At 39.3% G+C, this 24,976-nt stretch overlaps 1 protein-coding gene across 2 annotated transcripts in view; it reads right to left on the reverse strand.

Annotated features, from left to right (window-relative positions):
- The window catches only part of TRPM3 (transient receptor potential cation channel subfamily M member 3), a gene marked incomplete at both ends in the record, with an annotated part of 425,131 nt that overhangs the window by 12,858 nt on the left and 387,297 nt on the right, over positions 1–24,976 (reverse strand). For both annotated transcript variants that reach the window (XM_082497003.1, XM_082497004.1), the window contains 4 exons: positions 7,826–8,000; positions 13,809–14,060; positions 16,180–16,308; positions 21,282–21,422. In XM_082497003.1, the coding sequence (XP_082353129.1) occupies positions 7,826–8,000; positions 13,809–14,060; positions 16,180–16,308; positions 21,282–21,422 (697 nt within the window). The remainder of the gene's footprint in view (positions 1–7,825; positions 8,001–13,808; positions 14,061–16,179; positions 16,309–21,281; positions 21,423–24,976) is intronic.

Below are 24,976 nucleotides of genomic sequence, written 5' to 3' on the forward strand. Positions count from 1 at the left end.
CATATGTTTTGTAAAATTTGCCAACAAATCCATGATTTCCAATACTAAGTATTACTTCTTCTCAAAAAGGTCCTTCTGAACTTGGTTCACAGGTCACGGGATTCAACTGTGGGTGTCTGTATTGGCAATCATATGATATCCTGTGTGATTTGGGTACTTGGTTTTGGGCACTACATATAGGTGTTAGGTTATTACTTATAGAAATATTATAGCCATATGGGACAGAAGAATACGATATATTAGTTTCAAACAAGAACTCTCCCCAGATGCTAAACTCATGGAAAAAGAAATGGCAAAGCCAAATACAAACAATACTACTTTTACAAGCATCTCTGTTGTGTCTGGACCCATGGTGTCACTAGTCCTTCCTAATTACAAAAATACATTTTATTACTGGAACAGGCTGAGAGTATGCCGTTCTTTATTTCTCAGAAAGCATCACCTTGCAGATCGTTTTAAGTTGGTGCTGATTTCATGCTTCCTGCACTGCTCCAAGCAGCATATTCATTCAGACATTCAAAATGCCATCTGTGGTGAGCTGGCGTGAGTGTGGGGCTATGTGTACTCAGCCTTCGTCCAGCAGAAACTGGGACATTCAATATCTCTTGGTATCAGCACTCAGTGTGAGAGTTATGTTTCCGTTTGTGTGGAAACACTAAGTTGCTTACATGTTGATTTAGAGCTATGCAGTCCAACACAACATAGTACTGAAACCTGTCATGATTTCACCAGTAACGGAGCAATCACTCTATCAGTTGATGAAACCTGTTGTCCTTTTGCATGCAGGAGAACAGAAGAAATAACGTCTTTTGTAGCAATGAGAGAAATTGGAGGAAAACATATTTTAAACCTTAGCTCAATGAGATCAAAAACTCAGCTCAAAGTCTGGTTACAGTTTTATTATCCCATTTTTTTCTATTAAAAAATGATAATTTAATCTAAACGTGCTCCCCCAGCTTTGACAACTACCAAGAGGAAAATGATTTATCCATCTTTATTTGCCTACAACAGAGTATTTAGAATACCATAATGCATCCCTGTCGGTTTATGCCACACAGTGATGGCCAAATTAAACTTCCTACAAAGACAAGTTCCCATAGACTATTCTATACATGCATAGATGTTTGGCTTGTCTGAAGGTTTGCAAAAGTGTTTCTCTTTTGCACGTTCTGTTGTGGGAACAGTTTTTAAATAACAAGGGAATACTAATCTCATGCCTTTATGGACAACTAAGCCACCACCTTAATCTTCACATCTTCAGCTGCATGTGAAAATGTATGATGTGTGTCCAAAATGCAGAAGCCTGTGTTCCACTGCACATCACCGAACATCTTCCATCTTCATACTATAACATTAATTTTAAAGGATTTTTTTTCCACTATTAAATGAACCGTTTTCTTAAAACAAATACTCCCAGGAAACCAGAAACAGAATTTTCTCTTTCTGTGAAAAAGGCCAGAGGACTCCGGCAGGAGGCTAAAAGTAGCAATGATATTCTCTTTAGATAATGAAGACACTTGTTTACATTTAAGAAACTGGAATTCTGTTTGTAGAATGTTGGAGAAGACTTTGTTACTGTAACCCAGGACAGTTCGCCTCCCCTGTCCAAGTATGTAGAGTCCCAAGCACGTTTTATCTCCTTGTTGCAGTCACCTGGGGTAGTTTGCTTCCCCCCCATCTGCGCATTCCCCTGCGCGGGCGACAATGTGATGGCCAGCTGCGGATCTCAAAATTTGTGCAACAGCACCTGCATTACATCAGCGAGTCTGCTAATGAGCAAAACAGTGCATATATGCACGATACGTAAAGCAGCTCAAGGGCTTTCCCTTGAGCTTCGCTCCCCAGCCGGGCTCCACTGCATCGGGTCCCCATTTGATTGACATTGGTATCCCAGGGCTCCCACTATGGTAATTTCCATAAATCAAGATCTTTCACTTGCTGAGTGCTGTGCCTTGTCCCTGAGAGATCTGCACCTGCCTTTCACGTGTAACATGGTTTGACCATTTTAATTATGCTTGGAGAAATGCAGTGATTTTTGTAGTATACTCAGTAACATTGTGACAACAAACTTCTTCGAAGCACAGTTTTAATGTATGAAAACATACTCATCTTCTTACATTACAGCCTTACTTTAACAAAAAATACATAGAGTACTTAATTCTAGTGAAATGTTTTGCTGAATTCTGTTAGTATAACTATATGCCTATTTCAGGTAACTGCAAATCCCAATCAGTCTGATACCCGCAGGCCATTGGATAAAGGTCAGATATTACATCCTGAACTCAGGCTTTAGAAAATAATAAATGGCTTGAGTTTTAATTTCAATTACACGCATTAACGTCACTCAGCTTTCAAATATTGCATCCTGACATCTGTGGATGTGCATATTTGTTTGTATCTCTCGTTTCCTCTTTCACAATCTACTCCTATGCTTATTTTTCCTCCTTGGCTCCCATTTACAGTTTCCTGTACGGGCCTTTCCTGCTACATGCCAAACTCTTCCTCTTTCCTGGCCAGCAACTAGTTGCAAAGCAAACAGCCGTAACCCATGCCTCTGTGTCTTTTGGGCCTAAAGTGGTGGCAGAGCTCGGGAAGAGTTTGTTTCCCTGCTGTAATTACTGTCATGACATGGCCACTGCTCATTTTTACTGTGTATCGGGTGGAAGGCTTGGGAAACAAAGCTTGCAAATCTCTGCGTCATGACTCTTCCCCCAGCTGCACCCTTCCGAAGTAGTTGTGGGAAATAATGGAGAGAGGAAAGTGCATAATTGAACAGCTTTGTTACCAAACAGCTTTTTGCCTTGTAAGAAAACTTCACATGTAAAAATGAATACCACTTTTACAATACGAGTGGATTTGTTTGAAATCACAAGAAACTGCGGAATGGGTTCATATGACCACAATTCTAAAGAATAAAGAAACTAGTAAGTGCACATGAACTAACATACCAACCCATCTTTTTTTTTTTTCCCCAGTCTGGACATTTTACATGCACTTTCATCACCCTGTTTATGAGTATATAGGCACCTTCCAATTTTGATCTGCACGGACCCCAGAGGATATGAAAGCATTTTATAATTTTTTAATCAAACCTTACCAGTTTGCCAGGCTAATAAATATTGAAAAAAGGCTAAGTGAGCTGCGTAGGGCTGTCCACTTCTTCACTGACAGAGAAAATACCGAACTCTGGGAACTTTGAACCTCACAGCATTGCTCTGTTCATCAGTAGAAATATCCAGGGAATTGAACGGTGTCTCATTACTTAAAAAAAGTTGGTTTAACTATACCATCGTGACTTTAAATGTTGCTCCTTGCCCTTCAGCCAGATTAAAAATGACTTTGAAGAATCTCTCCAATATGTTGGTGTATTAATCATAATTTATAGTAAATCCCTGTTTCTTTCTTATTCTCTCTAGTGCTTTTCCCCCCCTCCCTCCCCTCCTCCCCTTCCCCCCTTAAAAATATTCAATGAAATGGAACCTAAAATATTACCTCAGAGGATTGCTAGGAAGGGCAATACTACTACAGCTCAGCCCAGAGACACTTTCAAAATGGTGTGTGGGCTGTGTACAAATTTTATCCTCTGCCTTTGTCTAACAATACTAAAAATATTGCCTGTGCTGTAGAGCTGTAAAACAGATGAAAAAAAACCAAGAAAGTAAAAAATAAAGCAGGTATGGTTTATTTCGTTTTGTGCAAAGCTGCTCTGTTTGTTCTAATTCCAGAATGATCTGTGCAAATGACAGCCCTTACAGGAAGCTCCTGTGGAGACATGAAAAGCATGAAACCTCTAAGATCGTATAGAATTTAATATTAAATTTTCTTTTATACTAAGAAACCTGCAAGAACTTTAATAAATAAATAAATCTAAGAAACTAAGAAATTTAAAGAATTTAAAAAACAAGTCTTTTCTAGTAATTATACTTTCCTCTTAAGTTCATTAGATAGTTAGAACCTGTGTATAATTGCCTCTCATCTTCCGAAACAACCGCATTCTGGTTACTTGGCATTACTCCAATACAAGTGAAAGAGAAGGAGGCCCCATCTTTTTCTCTTAAACTATGTAGGTTTTTCCAATAAGGGAGTAGGCACGGGGAACAAACACAACTCAGACTGATCGTCAGATTCCAGATGGCATTTGAAATACTGTCAGCTGGAAAGAAAATCCAGATGCAAATCTGACATGTGAGACACCAGACAAATCTGAAAAACAGCCCAAACCGAAAAACCCAAACCCATATTGGCTAACAGCACTCTCAGTTGCTTTGCCTTCTGAATATAGGAAAATGTGAGGTCTGCTGTTGATTTTCTACAGGTGACCGCCATTTCTCAAGTTGCCATCTGTGTCACCTATCTACATATTTTACCAAGCAAGCTCACTCCCTGAATAATTCTTTCCGCTTCAGTATTTCTTATGTACTTCTTTATCCATAGTATTCTGGAGGAACAGATAGCTTGGTAAGGTGAAAACACAGTTCTTTGCATGTGACAACTGTGTTGTGATTTTTTTTGGCTAAAATTGCCAGAAATCATGCCAAATTAAGTAAGTGAGGTGAACTGAGGGAGAGATTTTACAGCATTCGCGGATTTCCTTCCAGACAGGCAATCACTAAAGCAGCTAAGGCTGGCTGCTGCCCCACCGATGCCATCGGGGCAGTACAAGGCTTATCTGGATTAGGAAAGGCAGCCTAAAAGTGAGACAATTGTATATACCATCACAGGTTCCGACCTGGAGTCCCCTTCCCCTCCTAGTTAACCTGGCTGTGATGAACTGTCATTCTGAGAACTACTTTGAGACTGGGTTTGATCTTTTTGTTGAATTTACCTGAAAATTTGAACACAGTTCTAAAAGATTCACTCTGCTTCCCCCCACCTCCCCCTCCTTTAAAGTGGTTGACAGTCAGGAATTTGTAGGAATCTAGTATTTAGGTACATCACTGATAATAAATGACACCACTGAATAGTGTATTCATACTCCCAGAAGTGAGGATATAATTCTGTCCCCACTTCTGAGCTGAAGATGAGAACACATGCCGACAGGACACTAATGCACACTCCAGTTAACATATGTATTTAAAAAATGAAATGAATACAGAAATTATGAGTAAAACTGTATATGGCATGCATTATTTTAGAACAAGGTATTTCACTAGTCTTTTAACAGTGCAGCGTGTTGAGATAAAAATCAGAGTAGACCTGCTGGATGGACAGGCTGCCAGCTGATGAGATGGATCCAGACATTGTATCTGGTCAGCCTTAATGGCATACTTCACAAATTAACAGAAAATGAGAAAAAAAAAAAAAGAAAAAGAAACGTAAGTCAAACATTTTAGAGTAGCATACTTTTTTTTTGTACATTTCTCAGACAGTAGGATAATCTCCAGGAGCGTGGCTCAAATGTATGTGCCCTTCCAAGATCAGCACTTTTGCTGAATCCCAAACTTGCAAATAACATTGCAATATTAAACACCAAAATATAAAGAAAACCTCAAAGAAACCCTTTTGGTTTGCTAAAATAATACTAATTAAAAAAAAGTCTGCTCCAGACGATAAAGTTCAATTGCAGTTTAGATGTCGCATAACAATTTTATAACATTTATCTTATTTGAGAAAGTACAAACACTGTAGTACGCTAACATGAATAGAGTGGCTGATTTAGCTTAGAACAACTTGGAAAATATACATAACAACAAATTTAAAAATAGTGAAAAAAGGTAAGTATACTAGTAAAGTATTTTGTGTGCCAATCAGGTCATCTTGATTGTATAACATGATCACCAACCATTTGCTCATGCTCCCAGTCTATTCCAGAGGTAACATTTTTGAGACAACCAAGCCTTAGACAGACATGACATACTGCACATATTTTGTGCTGAAAGAGTGGCAGATTCTAATTCCCTGCATCATCTGTCTCTCAGGAAGGAGGAACTAGGTGCTGCTTTTCATTTTGGCATCACTGCTTCTGCCGCAACTCCTAGTTTCCTTGACACAGACAGAACAACAACATGTCTACACTTATAGCTGGAGTTGAATCCATCAGGAAATTTGCTTTCCCTAAGCCTCAGAAGTAATTACGCTGCATCTTTTTGCAAGGTTTAAATGTTGGGCATCTGAAAAATAAACAAGACTATCCCTAAATCCTCATGCAAGGGCATGGAGCCTGCCACCCTCTTTTCATACTTAAAAAACATGCTTCATTCAAAGACACTTTTGTTTCTCAGGTTTCGGGTTCTAAACTATAATCAGCACTTCATTAAAAAAAAATACCAATAACTTTTTATTCAGCCAATTGCCATGTTTCTTGCGCTATGATAGTTACTCAGTACAACATCAATAAATGGCCACTTGTAGAGGGACAGACAGACTTCTGCTTGTGGAAGTAAGTCATCGTTTAATGGGACAAACCTTTATCCCTCTATTATGCTTTTGGAGGAAGATGAAGTTTTATACCCCCAGCTATTATGCCTTTGGAATGAAATGAATTTTTAAAAAGAAAAGAAAAGGAAAATGGATAAAAATGAAGGAATTGGGTAAAAAGCTCAACTCAGTGAGAAGCTTTGTGATTGTAGATATCTGTTTACTTCCTTGCATGCCATGCTGCCTCTGAAAACAAAGTGGGGAAGTAAACATAAAAAAGAGGTTTCTTCTGTATCCACAGTAATGATGCTGTGCTAACTGGGAAGAAGAAATGAACATGAAACTGTTGAAATATCTGCCATGTGATATGTATACGTCTGTCCATCATTATTGGTGATATAGATACATTTATTACCTCAACCAGCTCAGGAGAAATCAACACCTTTTTTTTCCATTCAAACTTGGTCAATACTGAACAAGCAGACAATAAATTATGAAAATATTGCCCTTTCCTAAGGTGATACATAGAATAAAAAGGAATATACTAAACAGAGCTTTAATGGATGCCATCTGCCACTGCTACTTACTTCTAAATGCTGCCAAGGCTCACACATATTTAAGTAGAATGATGAACATCAGTTGCATGTCAGTGTTTGCTAAAGATACGTTTTTTGTGACTCTTAGTTTGTTCATCTACTGCATCATTTCTCCATCACCCCTCTCCTTTGGCATAGAGCACCGAGTGGCACCAGGAGGTTTAATTTAAATAGAAAACTGGCATTTTCCTGATCACCAGCCAAATGAGTCCTGAGGATATAGTATATGAAATACTGGCTTTTGTTCTGTTTGCACTGATGTGAGCACAGTCTTGCCTTCCAATAAACAAATAAAGCAAAATTCTAATAATGGATCTACCATCCCCAAAAGAATTGCATCACATGGTTTAGGGTAAAGGTGGTGGCAGTGAGAAGGTAACAGAGAAAAGAAAACACATTGGATTAGATCCCAATGAAGTGCAGGAGCCAAAGGTCTAACCCGGTATTATCAGACTTGATGCTCAGTATGAGGTTAGGTAAAAAGTATTTAGGTCTAAAATCAAACCAATGGATGAGAAAAAAAGAAGTGACTTTTTATGTCCCAAGTATACCAACAAACTCATGGTGGATACCTGGGAAGGTATGCCTGTCACCCGGCTGGTAAAAAGGAACCATTTAAAACTTTATTTATAGGCAAGATAATTTAGCATCACAGATTTCTGGTTAAGTAATTGTGAAGTGATGCCAGAAGCGTGTTCTGAAACTGACACCGCAATATTAGCTGAAAAAGTATTTTTGCGACCATTCTGTGTGAGGAAGGAGTTCCTCTATCCTGAGCCATTTATTGAGCACACACACATGATCTAATAGGACATCATCTGATCAAAATTGGATACCTGACTTTGGAGTATGAGAATCATAAACTTGCTTACGGTCTATCTGGTCTGCAAACACTTCCCCATAGATCATCCAATAAGGCATGTAAAATATGTTTTTCGCCAGCTTCCACGAAGGCTCCTCATTGGGGAAGAGAATAGCCTGTCTTGCCACACCAAAGCTCATCAGAACCACCAACATGATGATGACAAAGTACATCATGTCTATCATCTGAATGCAATGACAGGGAAAGAGAGAGAAAGAGAGAGAAGGGACAAGAATTAGAGGAATTTATTTGTCCATATTCCTATCCTTATGCTGGAAAAAAAAAAAAAGTTTGTAAATCTTAGAAACAGAATTTTTAAAACGAAATTTTGAAAAACCATTCTCAGTTTTACACATAACAAATTTCATTTTCAAAGAAGTGAAGCCGTATTATTGTGTCCTTGGTTCTACCCAGTGTTGCTTTTAAGAACAATTTAAATATCATGAATGGGCTTGAAAATACAAGATACCATCTGGTCAGACCAGTTGCCTGATCAAGAATATAGGTTCACTGGAATCAGCAGCCTGGTCTGGGCAAGGGTCACGAGAAGATGTATTGTTTATAGGCACCTAATGGCAACTGTACCAAAACAAAAGGGCTGGCATGGATTATTTTATTCACTGGTAGTCATTGTGTTGGAGCAAAGGAAGGGAGCTGCATCTAACATAAGGAGTAACGGGTGGCAGAACAGCCTGTTACTGCAACATAAGGGACACCATGGTGGTAACCAGTGAGAAAGGAAAGCTGTGATACTGGCTGGACTAGAAATCAGCTTGGTGGGGGAGTCTGACAAAGGCCATATTTAAAAAAAAAATAAATGCAGATAACACAGACACTCAACTCTATTATTGTCCATTGTCGAAGGCCTCATTAGCATATGCACAAGTTTAATTAGTGCTTGCAAACAGTGCCTACCCATTCAAAATGTTCCTGGGAAAAGTGGGACAGCAATCCTAGGAGGTGCTGAATAGAGGCTGAAGGTTAGAAAAGGAGCTGTGCTAGAAAAGACCAGAGCAATGGGCGTCAAGCAGGTACAGCAGAGATGCTTTATAACCCAAAATGAATGTTAAAAAAAGGGGATGCCTGTAAAGTCCCTGGTAAAATCCCTTTAAAACCTTTAGTTACAGGTTTACTCATAGGTCTTTAGTTATAAGGCTTGTTACGACAGAGCTGCTTTTCACAGCCTTGGATGTAACTTTTGTCTCTGGCCAAAACTCCTCTAAGCCTTATGAGTTTTAATCCCCTCAGTCTCTGCATTTTCTAGCTCAGCTGCACTCTGCCTTCCCTGTGAGGCAGGTGTGCAACCAACCTGCACCTCAACTGGTGGCCTTATGGCTCCATGGGGGACCTGCTGCAGCTCAAGGCCAGGGCTGCTTATGACAAGAGCTGGTGGAAGAAGGAACTGGGGACAAGTGAAAAAAAAGCAGGGGAAAACAAAAGTCTTGAGGTCCATAAAAATGCAGGAAAGAAAGAACAAAACCCCAAACCTGGGGACATGAGAGAGGAAAATAAATGCTTTAAAGAACTAAAAAAACAGACAAGTAAATCACCAACATTGCTACGTTATTCCAAGCATTAATGTCTCAAAACCTGATTGAAGAGGAATTCCAGATCATTGTACCCCAGAGAGCATTCTGAAATGGGAAAGCTACATAATTACATTTAGTTCTTACTGCTTTTAGGTAAGGAATTTGGAGGTGAAATCTGGTTTCTCCTTTCTTCTCGGATGAATCTTTGTTTCAGGTAGAAATGTGTACCATGATATGATGTAATATAATACCTATTTTAAAATGTCATGCAAGCAGACAAACGTGAGTATTTGGTGGAGATTTAAGACAATTTCTTAAATGCTTCCAGGGTTTTTGATCAGGAATCACACAGGTTTGATCTTGTTGCAAGAAATAAAATTTTCAGTGCTATTCTCTATTCAAGCTGCATATTAGCTTTTCCCTCCTTTAACTGGGTATCTTTCTAAAACCTCCATAGCTTGTCTGAAATCCAGTGAAACAGATGGGTGAGTTTCTACTGACTCCAATGGGCATCGTATCAGGCCTTTTGGCCTGTAGGGTCAAATCACAACTGCTATTTTATCACAGCAACGGCCATTTTCAATCATTCTGAAGAACTCATTAGTCACCTACTAAAAAAAGTGATAAAATTAGGAACTGTCGGTGCAGTTTTATAAACAAGATGACTCGATTTCCCCTTTTTTATTTGCAGAAAAGCTAAGAAAATGTAGACATTCCCACACAGTAAGGGAGCTGATATACCTCCGACTCTCTTGACATGCCAGAGTGATTTCATTTCATTCCCAAATAAAAGGGGAGTAAACCTATTGCTGTGCAGACATCAGAAAAGAACATTATAATCAGCATATTCTGTTACTGAAATTAGTAGATAATAAGAAACTTGCCCATTTAGCTTCCTCCTCCTATCTTCACCTCTGCTTTTGCCCATTGCTTTTAAACTACACAAGCCCATTCCTGCCCTTGCTTAATTTCACTTGTGTATTTGTTCACAGTGCCCAGGGGTAAAACCTATTACAGCTGTTTTGTTGGATACAATGTAGAGGCAGGTGAAGAGAAAGTTCCTTAACATTGGAAAGATGGAAAGAGTAATCTTTCTCCTCCTGAGTCTAAAACTTACTACAGAAACTCAGGATAAAAGCTCAGGTGTTCAATATGGGCTGTTGAGGAACTCAGTAGCTGTGATGGGCTTACTCCGTAGAAGTATAACCAGCTTAATGTTCTCCATAGTACTGAATGGCACTTGCAAGGACATGGAATGAAAAAGACAGAACCCAAGAGGTCAATGGACATGTGATTTAAACAAAAATACACAAGGGAGCCCATTGCAGGCTGGAGCAAGCAGGCGCAACTCTCAGGGAGGTCTGTGCATGATATAAATGGGCTGGCCATTACACAGGGGAATAAGTTGGCCAGAAAATACATGCGAGAGGCAGATTTGTGTAACTCAAACCAGTTGGGCAGTGCACGTGTGGGCAAAGTGGATGTGTCAGAGTTGCTGAGTGCATGGAAAGTTGGATGAGGTATGAAAATCAAATAACAGGAAGGCACAAAATAAAAGAACTTCCCTCCTCTAACAGTTGTCCACACCTTCACTGTACTCTGGTAGCTAAATTCAACACCCTCTGAGTGGGTGCTGAGCCTACAGGGGCTAGTGATTTTCCTGCATTTGTTTTCCACAGAAGGTAGAATGAGGCTTGATTTGTTGTACACATGTGAGGATGACAAAGGAATGGAAATTATATTATTTTTCTGATTTCAACCACTTCCTTTCTATGTTGACCCCAGGAGAAAAATAAACCACTGTTTATACTATTGGTAAAGCTAGACTTCTATCAGCCATCCACAGCACTGACTACTAGAAGTTTGTTATTAATGGCCAATGTGTTTATTGAACCCATTTTCAGACAGCCTTGGTGAGCACTGCAGCTCTGAAACTTTTTGTGCATGGCATCTGTGAAAAATACAACAGAGTACAAGGGCTGTTGGTTTTTAGGAGTCTTATACACTGTGTATTGTGTAAGCCCTAGTGACCACCAGATCCCCTGATTGAGGGACATAACCCAGGTGGGGCAGGAAAGAAACAGATGATAATGTAGTGTTTTCCCTTCGGTCCTTGGTCCCTTCTCTTGTCCTGCTGTCCTTTTACAGTAATCTCCAGCAAGAACTGTTGAGTGTTTTCACCTCTGTACTTTGGAACTCTGCAAAATCCCTCCCATCAACATCCTATTGGCTTCCTTGAAGGAAGGTAACACACTTCAAAATCCTGTTAGCAGGACATAACAATCCAACAGCCACTTTCTTTTTTATTTTCCCCGATATTTTTTTTTTTTTCCTTCATTAAGCTGTCCTGTCTTTGTCAAATCCACCACTGCGGGTTTGGAGTTGTAAGCTGGTACATTGAAGGGATAAGACAAGGTTTCTCTGGTCACCTGTTGAGTTGGGACCCTAATTGGACATATATTATGCATTTTAGTTTTATACCTGCTTAGAATCACTGAGCTTGTTGTGACTAATGTAATGTCAAGGACGGATGGAAGTCCATGCCAAAGGGGACATATACGTCCCCTTTTCCTATGATGGTGAGGAAGGAGGGTGGCTGGGTCTTTTCTGTAAGTACCATGGTAAGGCAAACACAACAGACAGCCTATTTGGACTTGTTGATTATTGTCCACATAGCAGTCAGACAGTAGTAGTATTCATATTTGGAAAAGTTAATATTCAGTTTACTTTTTTTTACTGGATGCCCGCTTCAAGGGGGTTTTATTCTATTTTTTTTTAATACATCTTAAACTCAGAATGCATGAAACAGCCATGATTTATGCAATAAAGGCTGGATAACTGCATGTAAAACATGAGCATGTATATTAGCTACATGTGCTTGTACTCAAATATCAGGGACATGTGCATGTGAATCTGTAATCTCAGCCATTTTCTTTAACTCATATGAGCAAAATGCTGCACTAATGCAACATTTATACTAAAACATAAAAAGAGAAAGCAAAAAAAGTAAAAAGTTATACATCTGGCAGCAAATATCTCTTGGTTGCTCCTGTATGCATTTACTATTACATAAACTATTCATACTCCTGCCATGTTGTGTACATGTGACCAAGGATGAGGAAAAGGCTGAGGTACTTAATGATGTCTTTGCCTCAGTCTTCTGCAGTAGGACCAGTTGTTCCCTGAGTTCTCAGACCCCTGAGCTGGAAGACAAGGATGGGGAGCAGAATGAAGCCCCTGTAATCCAAGGGGAAATGGTGAGGGACCTACTTCAGCACCTGGAGGTACACAAATCTATGGGACTGGATGTGATCCACCCGAGGCTACTGAGGGAGCTGGCGGAGGTGCTCACCAGGCCACTTTGCATCATCTATGTGCAGTCCTGGCTAACTGGGGAGGTCCCAGCTGACTGGAGGTTGGCAAACATCACACCCATCCACAAGAAGGGCTGGGAGGAGGACAGCAAGGTCCAAAATTAACTTAATTTATATACATAGTAGTAGGCTCACAGATAAGAGCATAAATTAGAAGAAAAGTGGGTTTTTGTTCACATCAGCTGAACACAGCATAGTCAGCACCCTGTTTTTCAAAGTTTGTGTTTCACTTCTTCAGCTTTTTCCAGTCTCTACTGTATCCTACTTCCAGTCTCTACTTAGGATGAGAGGAAATGGGTTCAAGTTATGTCAGATGAGGTTTAGACTGGATATTAGGAAACATTTTTTCACTGAAAGGGTTATTAAACATTGGAATAGGCTGCCCAGGGAGGTGGTGGATTCACCTGGAGGTGTTTAAAAAAAGGGTAGATGTGGTACTCGAGGATATGGTTTAGAAGTGGTTTTGTCAGGATAGGTTAATGGTTGGACTCGATGATCTCAAAGGTCCCTTCCAACCTCAGCGATTCTATGATTCTATGATTCTATGTGATATGGTCAGGGGACAGAGGCTGCAGTTATGCAAATTAATTTCTCATCTCACAAGGACACACCTGAACAGGAAAGATGGAAGAACATATGGATATGGAGCAAGCTACAGAAAGGTGACAGTCTTAATCGTAACCGTTTTGAACATAACACACCTATTACAACACACTTTCTTAGAGAGTATCAAGGTACCAAACACATTTTTTACCTTAACAAACAACCCTCCTTTACAATTAGTTAAGAATTAGCATCCTTTATATTTTCTGCAAACGAGGCACAGAGGTGTAGGATGGATGGCTTTGCTGTTGAAGAGATCTCAGAGAAAGACAAGCAATACATCATCTAACAGAACAGGGAGAGTCAAATTTTCGATTGTGGGGGTCTATGCTGAGATTTTGATTCCAAGAGGCACTGATTTCTAGCTTACATGAAAATGCTAATGTGTAAAAAAATACAGGTAAATCTGCAGTAATGTCATTGGCCAAAGACATTGAGTCAAGAACATGCTGTTAAAACACAGAAGGAGTACACCAACTTCTCTTACCATTTTCCCAATCATCATAACATATGGTCCCAAATATTTGTTTACTCCGAAGATGTCTAATAACCGTATATACCAGTAAATTATGTTAACACAGTATATCACTCGGCCATCACTCCGGAGTGGCAGATCTTGTAGACGGAGCACCATCCCAACAGAGAACAGGAGGATAGCAATGAGATCAGTAACGTTCCAGTACTCCTGGAGCCAAACTTTTACTTTCTGTAACAGTTTCCCAGGCTCTGACATCAATATCTGAAGGACAGAGGACATGTAAAGGTAAGGAGCTGAGTTTTCTTAATTTAAGCTTGAAGAAATCTATAGTAAACAGATACATGCCACACAGGCCAAAAGCGAAGCTGATAGACTCCTGTCATATAAATATCCCATGTATTCTCTGATTTTGTTTGAGAAATCTTCCATTTCAAGCATTTTTAACCAGTATATATGTGCAAGGTACTTAAAAAGGACAAAAACCTCACTCACTCCAAAATGCCCATGAAATCAGAAGAAAGATATGTATATCTTTCTGTTTTTCAAATTTATTGACCCTACTTAGAGTCTTGGAATAGAGGGGAAAGTACAGAAAGATATTTCATCAGAAAAAATACATTTAAAGAAGCTGTAGATTTAAAGAAAATTGTTCTAAAATGTGTATCAAACTGTCAAGAAATAATTAGTAACCATAAACATCTGGATCTAGCATTTAATCCAGAGAGATACTAGCTACTACTTGGACCTGCTTTTGGAAATTAGGTTCTACAGCTGAGAAAATAATTCACAAAAATAATTAATCTTACCTTATGAATTTACCATCATTCTATTTGCAAGATCATTCGAGAGACTTGATTGTTTTCCTGAGTTACTGTTGAAACTATTCCTCAAGTGATTTCTATGAATAATTCCTAGCTTTTAGTTAGTTAAAGAGCTGTTTGTTTTAATTTTCTATTTTTAGCCTAAGAACATCTGAGCAGAATCACACAGTTCCTTAAAAAGATGAATGTGATTCTTATAATTTTCTTATAATTCATTTTCAGAATGAATTTTAGGCTCATATTCTGTGAACAATCGCCAACATCTGTTTAGAAATCCATTCCGACAAATGTTCTTGATAAACTTTTGTGGATAGGACAATTTGGGGTGAATGATTAGACAAAAATGGCACACACGATTCCTGCCAGCAGCCTCCCACCTACTGAGCCAGTGGTGCTTTGTCTCCATCAGTATTGCCGAGTCCCCATGTGGCTACTGCCACTGTTCTTTTTCTTTTGGTTAGTGAAGTACACTCATTATAGGCCACACAAGTAGTGTCTTTTCCTCTGTTCTTCTTACTTATAATGTGGAGTTTAGCATACAATGTTTGAAATCTGTCTTTGAAATCTAAGTGGTTGCTGAAAGACCATGTTTAGTCTAGTCCTCAAAAGCATCTGCTGCAGAAAATACAAATGTAGATGGTAACAAATTCAGCCCAGGGGTACAAATGTGCTGTTTCAGCTGAGGTCAGCAGGACGTGCACCCACTCACATCAGGACTGAATTTGGCCTCTGGTGTTATTGTGGAATAAATGCACACTTGGCCAAGTGAAAAGGGCACAGTAGTAGCTGCAAGTGGGAGAGACCATGAAGGGCAGGGGATGGCAAAAACCCCCTTTACTCTGACTATAGACTAAGTGCCACCTTAAATGCTCTGTCTATGCTGCTACATGTCTGCTTTAGCATCTTTAGGGAGATGCATGCTATTGCTTGACATAATTAGCAAAAATTTTCAAGATTAAAAGAGTGAAAACCTATTACAAATGTGCTGCAATATTCAATGTGGATGTAAATTTTCCCCTGGTTATGGGTGGTTTTATCTAAAGCCTTTGCATGAGATACTTGGACAGACAAAACAGCTGTAAATTTTGAGTTAACTCTATTTGGGGTGGGGTGGGGATTCAAACATGGGCTTTTCAGTTGTGATGCTATCACCATGTCTCTGTATCCATTCTTTTACAGCATATCTCCTTTTCCTCTCCCGGAAACGTACTTCAGTTTCTGGGCCACATTTGAATGAATATAGCTGAGCTTTAAGATACGTCAGAAGAGTGCTCCATACTTGTGAATACTATTAAACATGCATCATACAGAAATCTGAACAGAGAAATTCTGTGGGAGAAAGAGAAAGAAAGAGAGATATTCTTGATTTTAAAATGGAGCACGATAGATTTTTAGTGCTGTGTTTTTAACAATCCATCTGCTTTTCTGCAAAAAAAAGCAATTTTATGGTAAGTCCATTCATCAAAAATTATTGAGAAAAATAATAAAAACAGATACTAAAATGAAAAGAACATGCTTATTTCCTTTTTCATTCTCTTTCTTGGTTGGGGTGATTTTACCTCTCTCATCTTCTCTATTCCCAGAGTGAAAATGTACGAGATGACAATCCATTCCTGTGTAGATGGCCAGCGATCCATCTTCACTAACACTATATAATTGAACAGCATCAAGTAGCCTATATACGCCAGCTGTAAAGAGACAAAATGAATATCAATATTCACTATATTTATATGACTGAGCCAGTTTCTTGGGTATGATTTGATGTTCCTAATTCCACTGTAACCAGAGTTAAACAGATGAAAGAACAATTAGTGTTCGGGGTTGTCTGAAAAAGCACACATTAAATCACATACAGTGTTGAATCTGCAAAATACATGCACAAACATCCTCTCCTCCAGCTACATCTGCCTCCCCAACAAAAATGTATTAATGCAGTCCCTCTGGATAATCCTGCAGGGATAGGAACTCTGATACCACTATGCCAACTACCAAAGTAACCTATGTGAACCTCATCTGGTTCTAATACACTTTACTCCTCTAGCACCCCTCCTCTGTGTTTTTTCTCCCTGTTCACCTAGCCTTGGCTGACTCTGGCATTCCAAATCGGTTTTACACAATCGTTGCCTGGAGCCCAGAAGGTCCTAGGTGTTGCTAGAAGTCTTCCTACTCAGTGTAGTCCTGACCTAACCTGTACCGTGATACCTCCCCAAGCCACTGCTACTCCTACTCACCTTGATGCAGCAAATAGCCAGGCATAGCCATACATTCATTTGTGTTGTATTTGACACAGGTTTTTACCTACAACTGTTTTGCTTTTCCTTCTGTAATGTATCTGCCTTCTGGTTTTATTTTTGATGGAAAGTGTGGACTATCTTTTTAGTTTTTTTTTCCTTTCTTTCTACATGCTGACTGTAATGAAATGGTCAGTCAAAAAAAAAGACAAGACAGGCAAATTGCATCGTCAGGTTCATAAGACTCAGAGCAACCCAAGTGTCACCCTGGAGCATGTAGCAAGGATGCATGGCTGTGGCTGGGGTCTGTGGTGGCCAGAATACAACTACCCATCTACTTTGCCTTTCAAACAGCAGCCCTACAAGAAAATGCATCTTAAGCCAAATTTAAATCAGAGAAAAGATGATTGAGTTCTCTGCATTAACATTTAAATCATTGTTGCAGAAAGCTTATTCCATACATCTGTATTTCAATACAGTTTTTCTTTCTCAACTGCATGTTACTCACAACTATTGCGTACTTGATGTCAGACTTAAGATGAAACAACCACAGAGGGGCTTGACACTTTTGGGTAGGATTGTTCCAGTGTTCAGCACCTCACAGAACAGGATTTACAGTCCTGTTGTAATTTTTAGAGAACATCACTTCTGCTCTGTGTAAAAGCCACAGGGTTCTGGCTCTTCTTCCAGTTTTTGGTTTGAAGGACACTCGAGAGAATTCTTTATATTGGCCATAACTATCAGTACAGAGAAGACAGCCAGTTGAACCCCTGCTTCTTGTCTACATAAAACAGAGGAGGAAATTCTCTCATTTGTCTTTCAGTTTGTGCATGATGATGAATTGCAACGCTCAGGTCTAGAGCTTGGTCTTCCCTTACACTCCTAAAAGAAATGGAGAGCAATATTGACTTAGGTCAGCATCTAAGGTGCCATCTGAGTCAGCAGAAACCCTGTCTGGGCAGGCAGAACTGGATGGACACCTCCCTAGCTGAAGTAACACCTTCCACTATAGTGCAAAAAGCGAGGTGATACTGTCACCTAACACCCCTCCTCTTAGATCTTATTGATAATTAATTATCAGCAAATCTTATTAATTTGGTCTGACTCAGCAGCCTTTGGTGAGCATTTTCAGTTAGTATGGCAGAAGAATAGAGACATTAAGGTTACAAAGGTGACAGAAACCACAAGACCCTCAGAATAAAACTCTCAGGGGGGTTTATTCATGGTTTTGTTTTGAGAAGTTGTTCTTTTTTTTTTTCAATAAAGAAAAAAAGCATCTTGATTTAAGAATAAAATGATGCTGAAACAGCGTCACTTCAAGCCAAGAAACAGGCCCTTTGGATAGCAAGTGACATCCTTCTTGTCCCTCCCCGGACCTGTAACCGGCTCCTGCCTTCCAGGAGGTGCCCTGCTCCCACGTTGTGGTCAAACCTCAGTACAGCTGCCTATGCTGGTGCTCAAGATTCCTGAAAAGTGCTACTTAATACAAGTAGCTGAACCCTCTTTTTCTGGCTTTTACATGGCTTGACAAAGAGCGAGGGGCTGCCGTTTTCACCCTTGAGAGCAGTACCTGAAGAAACTAAGGAGAGGAATGCCTGCTAAGAAGTTTCTATGGTGGGTTGCTCCCTGCCTTCCTACGGATGCTTTCCTATAGAAAATACTTGAATACTCATTATGGTAAGGGACAAACCTGATAATTGTACCAACAGAAGAGCGCTTCAAGGGGAAGACTACTGATCATAAAGTGGAGTGGACCCAAAATGCAAAACTTAGGGCAAAGATGGTTTTGTATTTAGAAGATGACTCTCACTTGGGGTTCAATTCCCTCTGCAGCTATTCCTCCTCAGAAGAGGCAGAAATGTGGCCTCTTACATCCTACAAGCATCTCAGCCTAAAGCTAGTACTTAAAAGGGGAAGGCCATCCTCTTGTCCTCAAGCAATCTGTGAGATGAAACCTTTGAGTCACGGCTTTCAATGCAACAGCCAGAAAACAGAACGGAGTAGTTTTCTGAAACTACTGCATGTCTGAGTAGGCTAAAGTTTTAGAAAGAGAAAGGCTAAAGTTTTTTTTTTTTTTTTTGGTTGAGAAAAAGCTGTTTCTTTTGGCTCACCTGCTGAGGCAAAATGTTACTTACTCAAACATCACCACATTTAATCCACTCTTGTGGATTTTAAGAATGAAGGTGGATATAGCTATAGAGTGGTAGCAGATAGGTAGATATAGAATATTCAAATTATTTTAAATGTCATACAATAGCCGTAAGTATAGTCACTTTTCTTGCATTTTTCACTGTGGAATGCAAAATTTGGAGGATTTCTTTTGAAATCTATGATTAGTATTTCTGCCTGTGTGCTTGTAAAAAGCATTATAGGCTGTACAATTTTAACCCTCATCTGAAAGTTGTTTTGCTTTTAGTGACCCGGAGTTTCTCAATATACCCAAATGGTCCATCACTGCAGCCAGTATCCACCTTAATTTGCTCTTCAAGTCCAGTGTAGCCAAGATCCAGCTTTAATAAGTGACCTTGATTGAGACCTGCCTCAGGACATAAAACTGTAGGAACAGGTCTAAATGGAAAGGCAATATTGATCTTTTTCTCCCATTTCAGAATTGAACTAACAGGGAGAGCCACGATGCTTCTTTCTGTTTACAGTGTGAAGACTTCTCTTGTTATGCATAACACATATTGCAATTGATAATGAAGCTAGGCTGCTGATGAGGAGTTTCTAGACTCATCAGCCTGATTAATGCTCAATGGGCACACAGTTCAGCAAGTAGTTAGTTACTCCGGGTTGCCAAACTGGAGGTATTTGCTGGCATAAGCTGTCCACCACAGTTTAGTCTCTGTTGATGTGAACTGTTCCTGGATGTGAACATATTGCCTGGATCTCAGCAACACATTTTCTCGCATAAGAAGTTATCTATGGAAGGATGCATTCTTTGTGATTTGCTGTGCATTCAGCAGAATGATGGAAAATATGACCGGCAAGGACCACCCGAAATCATCTGGCCAATTCCATGGTGCTGAGGCAGGATTAATTACAGTGTGCCATAGTGGACATATGTTTTGATAAGATAGACTTAGAAAACACTAATAATGGAAAATCTACCGTCTCCTTACACAGTGTATGACAGTACTTCTGAGAGCCGTTAGAAACTGTTTCCTAACATCTTACCTAGAACTGCCTTGCTGCAATTTGAACCATTACTTCTTGTCCTATTCAGCAAGGATTTAGGAGATTATTCTGTTTTGTTCCTCTCTGCAGCTGCTTACAGGTATTTGACCACTATTACATTCCTTCTGCAGACTTCTTTTTTTCCAGAGAAAGCAACTTACTTCCTTAAATCTTTCCCTATAAGTCACATTTTATAGACCTCTGGAAACATTTTTCTTGTTCTTTTTTGTGTCCTTCAAACCAGGCTGCATGTTGCAAAAGCTGTACTGGGATAGAATATTCCAGCCAAGGAGACTGAAAGGACTACTTTCTATGTTCATTTTATTTTTGATCTCCTTCATCCTTCTACGTTCTAGTGCAATTTGCAAATTTAATAACTAATCTCTACTCCATCATCCAAGTTTTGAACGAGAATATCAGATACCACCTGATGTAGGAGCGACCCTAATAGAATCCTTTCCAATCCCTGCTTCTAGCTTGATAATGAATTATTAATATCTATTCTGGAGGCCTAATTGCCAAAAAGTTTTGGATCCACATAGTAACTTGAACACAGCAGATATTAATTTTCATATGAGAATGTCCAGTAAAGTTTTTGATACTGTCTTGCTTTAGTCAAAATATATGATGTCATTTTATTTCTGCTCCAGCTGCAAGGTCTGTTTCTTTATAACACAGGGAGTTTAAACTGATTTGACATCATTTGTCCCTGAAAAAAGTACATTAGCTGCTACTCATGTCTTTGTTATTTTGTGGGTACTTACACAAACACTTTCTCTGAGAGACACTCTGCAGACTAGCCAAAACAGAACAAAGAAAAAAGGTTCCAAGAAAAGATATGCTCTGTCTGCTTCTTCTTTTTTTATCAATTATTATAAAATTCGATATCCAGATTCAGCCCTGCCTCCCACTGGGCTTACTATTTGGAGCTCCCCTACTGGGAATTCTTCTATTGGGAATTCCTTGGGAGCACTGACTGCAGCAAACTGCGACTTGTTGTTGCATTTGAAGAAAAACATACACAGTCATTCAAATTTTAATCATTAACTTTGTGAATGAAACAGTAGTCTTTAAAAGTCTTACACAGGTTTGCAAGTGCCAGCTGATCTCCACAAAAGATTTTTATTAAGCTATTTATGGGTAAGCCCTCCAGTGCATGCAGATGCGCACTTTCAATGATACACGCAAGACGACCATAATCCAAATTCAGTATTTGTCCAAACACTAGTAACACAACAGGAAAGATTTCTTACTGTGTAAAACCAAAATTTAACGATGGGAGCATTGTAGAACTCATAAATCTTTCTTCCAACAGGGATCAGTCTGTGCCTGCTCTGAACTTCCTCTTCGTCTTTCTTTCTTGAGGACTCTCCATTCCCTCGTCCAAGCATCGCCTACAAGAAAGAACATTTTTGTGTTTCTTTCTCTGTGAAAGACAAATTAAGCTATTTTTTTTTTATTTCAAAAGGAAACTATTCAAAACTTCTCTGATTTCTTGACCTTTAGACAAAACTAGGTGACCATAGCTACATGTAAAATGCTTTTTTCTTTAGACAAAACTAGGTGACCATCGCTACTTGTAAAATGCTTTGTTCTCAGATTATCTTTTTTGAGGGAAGCTGCTGTAAAATACTTTGTAAACCAAAAAAAGCAATGCTTTGGCAGCAACTGTCAGCACCAGTGTGAAATCCTTGACTGGTGAACAAAAAAATGAGATGTGGAGAACATTTCTCCTTTTTGCTGTATGGACAGCAAAATTTTTACCTGACAACAGCTTTTTGTGGTGTACTTCTATACAATAAACAGATACACCCAGAAAACAGGTAAGTTTTGGTTTTAAACAGAGAAGTTCATAAGGCTGAGACTGAGACTGAGAGAGAACAACAGGGGGAAAGATGAGCTGGCAGTTGCTGGACTGGAAGCGATGAAGCCAGTGACTCTTTCTATGTTGATCACCGGATCTGTCACAGGCGATGATCCCACAGTGAACTTCACATGGATGTAGAGGACTGACCAGTAGAGTTCACTGCAGCATTAAGGCCTTGGATTGAAAGATCCATCTACATGACTGTAGCTTCTTCCATAATGAAGTTCCAGACTGTGCATGCACTGCCTCTGTTAGGCTTGATCTCTCTGTTACCATTGCAATTCCGACTCACTGAAGATCTATGCTGAGCTCCAGAAACATGTACTTAAGAAGTCCTTAGCTATAAGTGCAAACCTAACAGGCAAAGGATGGTAATATTTTGTTTACTCTTAATTTCATGGTCAGCTGCAGACAGCCGGAAGGCATGACTGGACTATACACTCTCTGAAGCCAATGCTTAAACGAAGGTGTCCCTTTGTATTTAGAGTACAGCGTGATCTATTAAATGTACTTTCTGAAACAATTATTTTGTGAATAGTAGACCAAGAGTGGACTTAAGGTCACTGTGCCCTGAGCAACTTCTTTCTATTTACTTTGTGGCAGCACCTATAGATTGTAGCACTCCTGCACGTGAAAGCAATTGCAAGAATTGAGATACAACTGTCCTATCTAAGTACACAGGCATTGCACAACGATGTTTTTATTTAAATGCTTTTATAACGTTTTTCTACAAGATCAAAGCACATTTGTACTTTTATGTCAACTGAAGCAAACTTTCACCATCTCTGAAGATAACATTGTTCTCATCTGCAACTTAAAAACGTGGAAAACCAAGCCCCTAAAGAGAACAATTACATGCCAGACTTATTGTCTTCCAATAAAGAGGTCGTTCTTTTATCTATCTCTGTCCTCTTCGATGCAACAGGATGTTCAGCACATACTTAACTAATCAGCTTCAGGTGAGCTATTTGATCTGGTTCTAGTGCCCTGCAGGGACAGGAGAGGCACTTCTCACATATTTAAAACTAAGAATCACAGTCTTTCCTTTTCTTCCTTTTTCTGGACCTTATGTGGAGCTATTCGTATAGGTCCTTGGTCTTGTTAAATAGTAATTTGTAATAATAAACTGATTACCACTTTTTTTTTTCTTTCTTTCTTTCTTTCAGTGTAGATATTTGCAGTGTTATTAGGTCTGTGTATAGTCTTAGATGGCTCCTGCATAATATTTTTCTTTCATTTCATTTATGCAGTTAGTTTTTTCTTCTCATATTATTACTTTCTACATGGTCACTTACATTCTTGAATTTGACTATGCACGGACGTTGCACTGCATATTCTTAATAAAATAGAACGAAGATTCAGGACACGAGTATACTTCACTGAAACTAACCTGCTGAGATCCTCTTAAAACAGTAGCCTGCTTTGATGAAGCTACCTATTTCCTTTACCTTTCAATGCCTTCAGATTTCTAAGTTCATTGCCATAAACGTAGATGAAACAATGCATATTAAAAAATTGAATATACCTCCTGTTGTTTCTCACAGAGCACATAAACCCCCTCAAAAGTCCATCAAGAGTTTCATAAAAAAGGAAAAAGATGAAGTGGCTGTTAAGGGTTCTATTAGATAGGCAGGGAGTCTGCAAGAACATGAGACTTACTGAACATAACCATAGTAGGAGAGATTACACAACCTTCATAGAACTCCAAGTATCATCACCTGAAATCTACAAACCCAAACTGGTTTCCTAATCTATATCAGGGGTTGTTTAGTTGGGGGGGGGGGGGGGGGGGGGAGTAGAATATCTGAATGTTTTGGGAAAATTATAGCCCAAGAAGGTACTAATTTCTTCGCTTCTCTCTACCTCCTGACGCTGTTTTAGGGGAAGCTGCCATCTGGTGCCTCAGCTCGCCGTACCTTTTCCCAGGGCTTTGTCTCTGCTGCCCTCTGGTGCTCACCAATTTCGCAGCAGAGCGAAGACGAACGCTGGCGGCTTTTAACAAATGAGCAGTGCCATGCTTTAGTGAAAGGGATTATTTCACAGAGTTTAAACCCTTCACAATTTTAGAAATTTACTAATTCTGAGACACCCTTAGCTTTCGCTGGAGTCAGTGAGTTGCAGATGGTTTTAGTAAAATGCTCTTTCAGGACCTGGATTTATGCTTTGGTTCATGGATGCCGATTTCCTATTTGCTACTGCTTTCTTGTTGATAAATGATGCTGTAATTTTACCTTGTTGTAATTATTTTTGAATTAATTGTATCGTATAATACTAACCTCTCCCCTCCCCCATGCTACAGATGGGAAATTGCTCTGAGATGGCTGGGGATTAGATTTGACCTGATGTCCCCGACTGTTAATTATATCACAGTATTAACAAACTGAAAAGCCTCGCCATTAGAAACATACAGAAATAGCCTAAGTGACTGTGCTAACAGAATAGCTGCAATGCCGAATGTGAACAAATGTGTTTTCACTTGGAGGGGGAAGCAATAGGGTGGGAATAACTCAAGACACTGCTCTGCGTGGGCGGCATCTCTTTCTCTAATACACAATTTTGTCCATGATTCATCATGAGTCATGCAAGGTAAGCCCGACAGCAGCTCAACTACATTGTGAAGTACAGTACAACTGCATCATTTTAGCCTGAGGGGATTGATGTGCGCATAGTTTTTACATGCAGATTTTTCTAATCAGGATTCTGTTTTGTTATTTTTTATTTTTTTTTTAGTTTGGCCAGATTTTGTTTTATGTAATTGAGGACTGTTTACTGAAAGGGAACCAGGACAGTTTGGGTTGTTCATTTTTGCATTAATATATGCTAACAATCCTATAATATATTTATCTATTTTATTATTAAATAACAGGAGTTTCAGTCCTGCTAGAATGATCACAGGGTCTTCAAATTTTATCCTTAGTGAAATCTACATGCCACATACAGACTTACCCCATATTCACACTGGTGTGGAAATGGTATATAGCTGGTTGGATATACCACACCTCTCTCTGCATACCCCTACCTTCACGGTAGTTGTTCTAGGGTTACTGTTCTCTGCCTCGAAATACTGGTAGGAAGAAAGGT

Source organism: Vanellus vanellus, assembly GCF_965231255.1.
Source record: "Vanellus vanellus genome assembly, chromosome: Z".
Lineage (NCBI taxonomy): Eukaryota > Metazoa > Chordata > Aves > Charadriiformes > Charadriidae > Vanellus > Vanellus vanellus.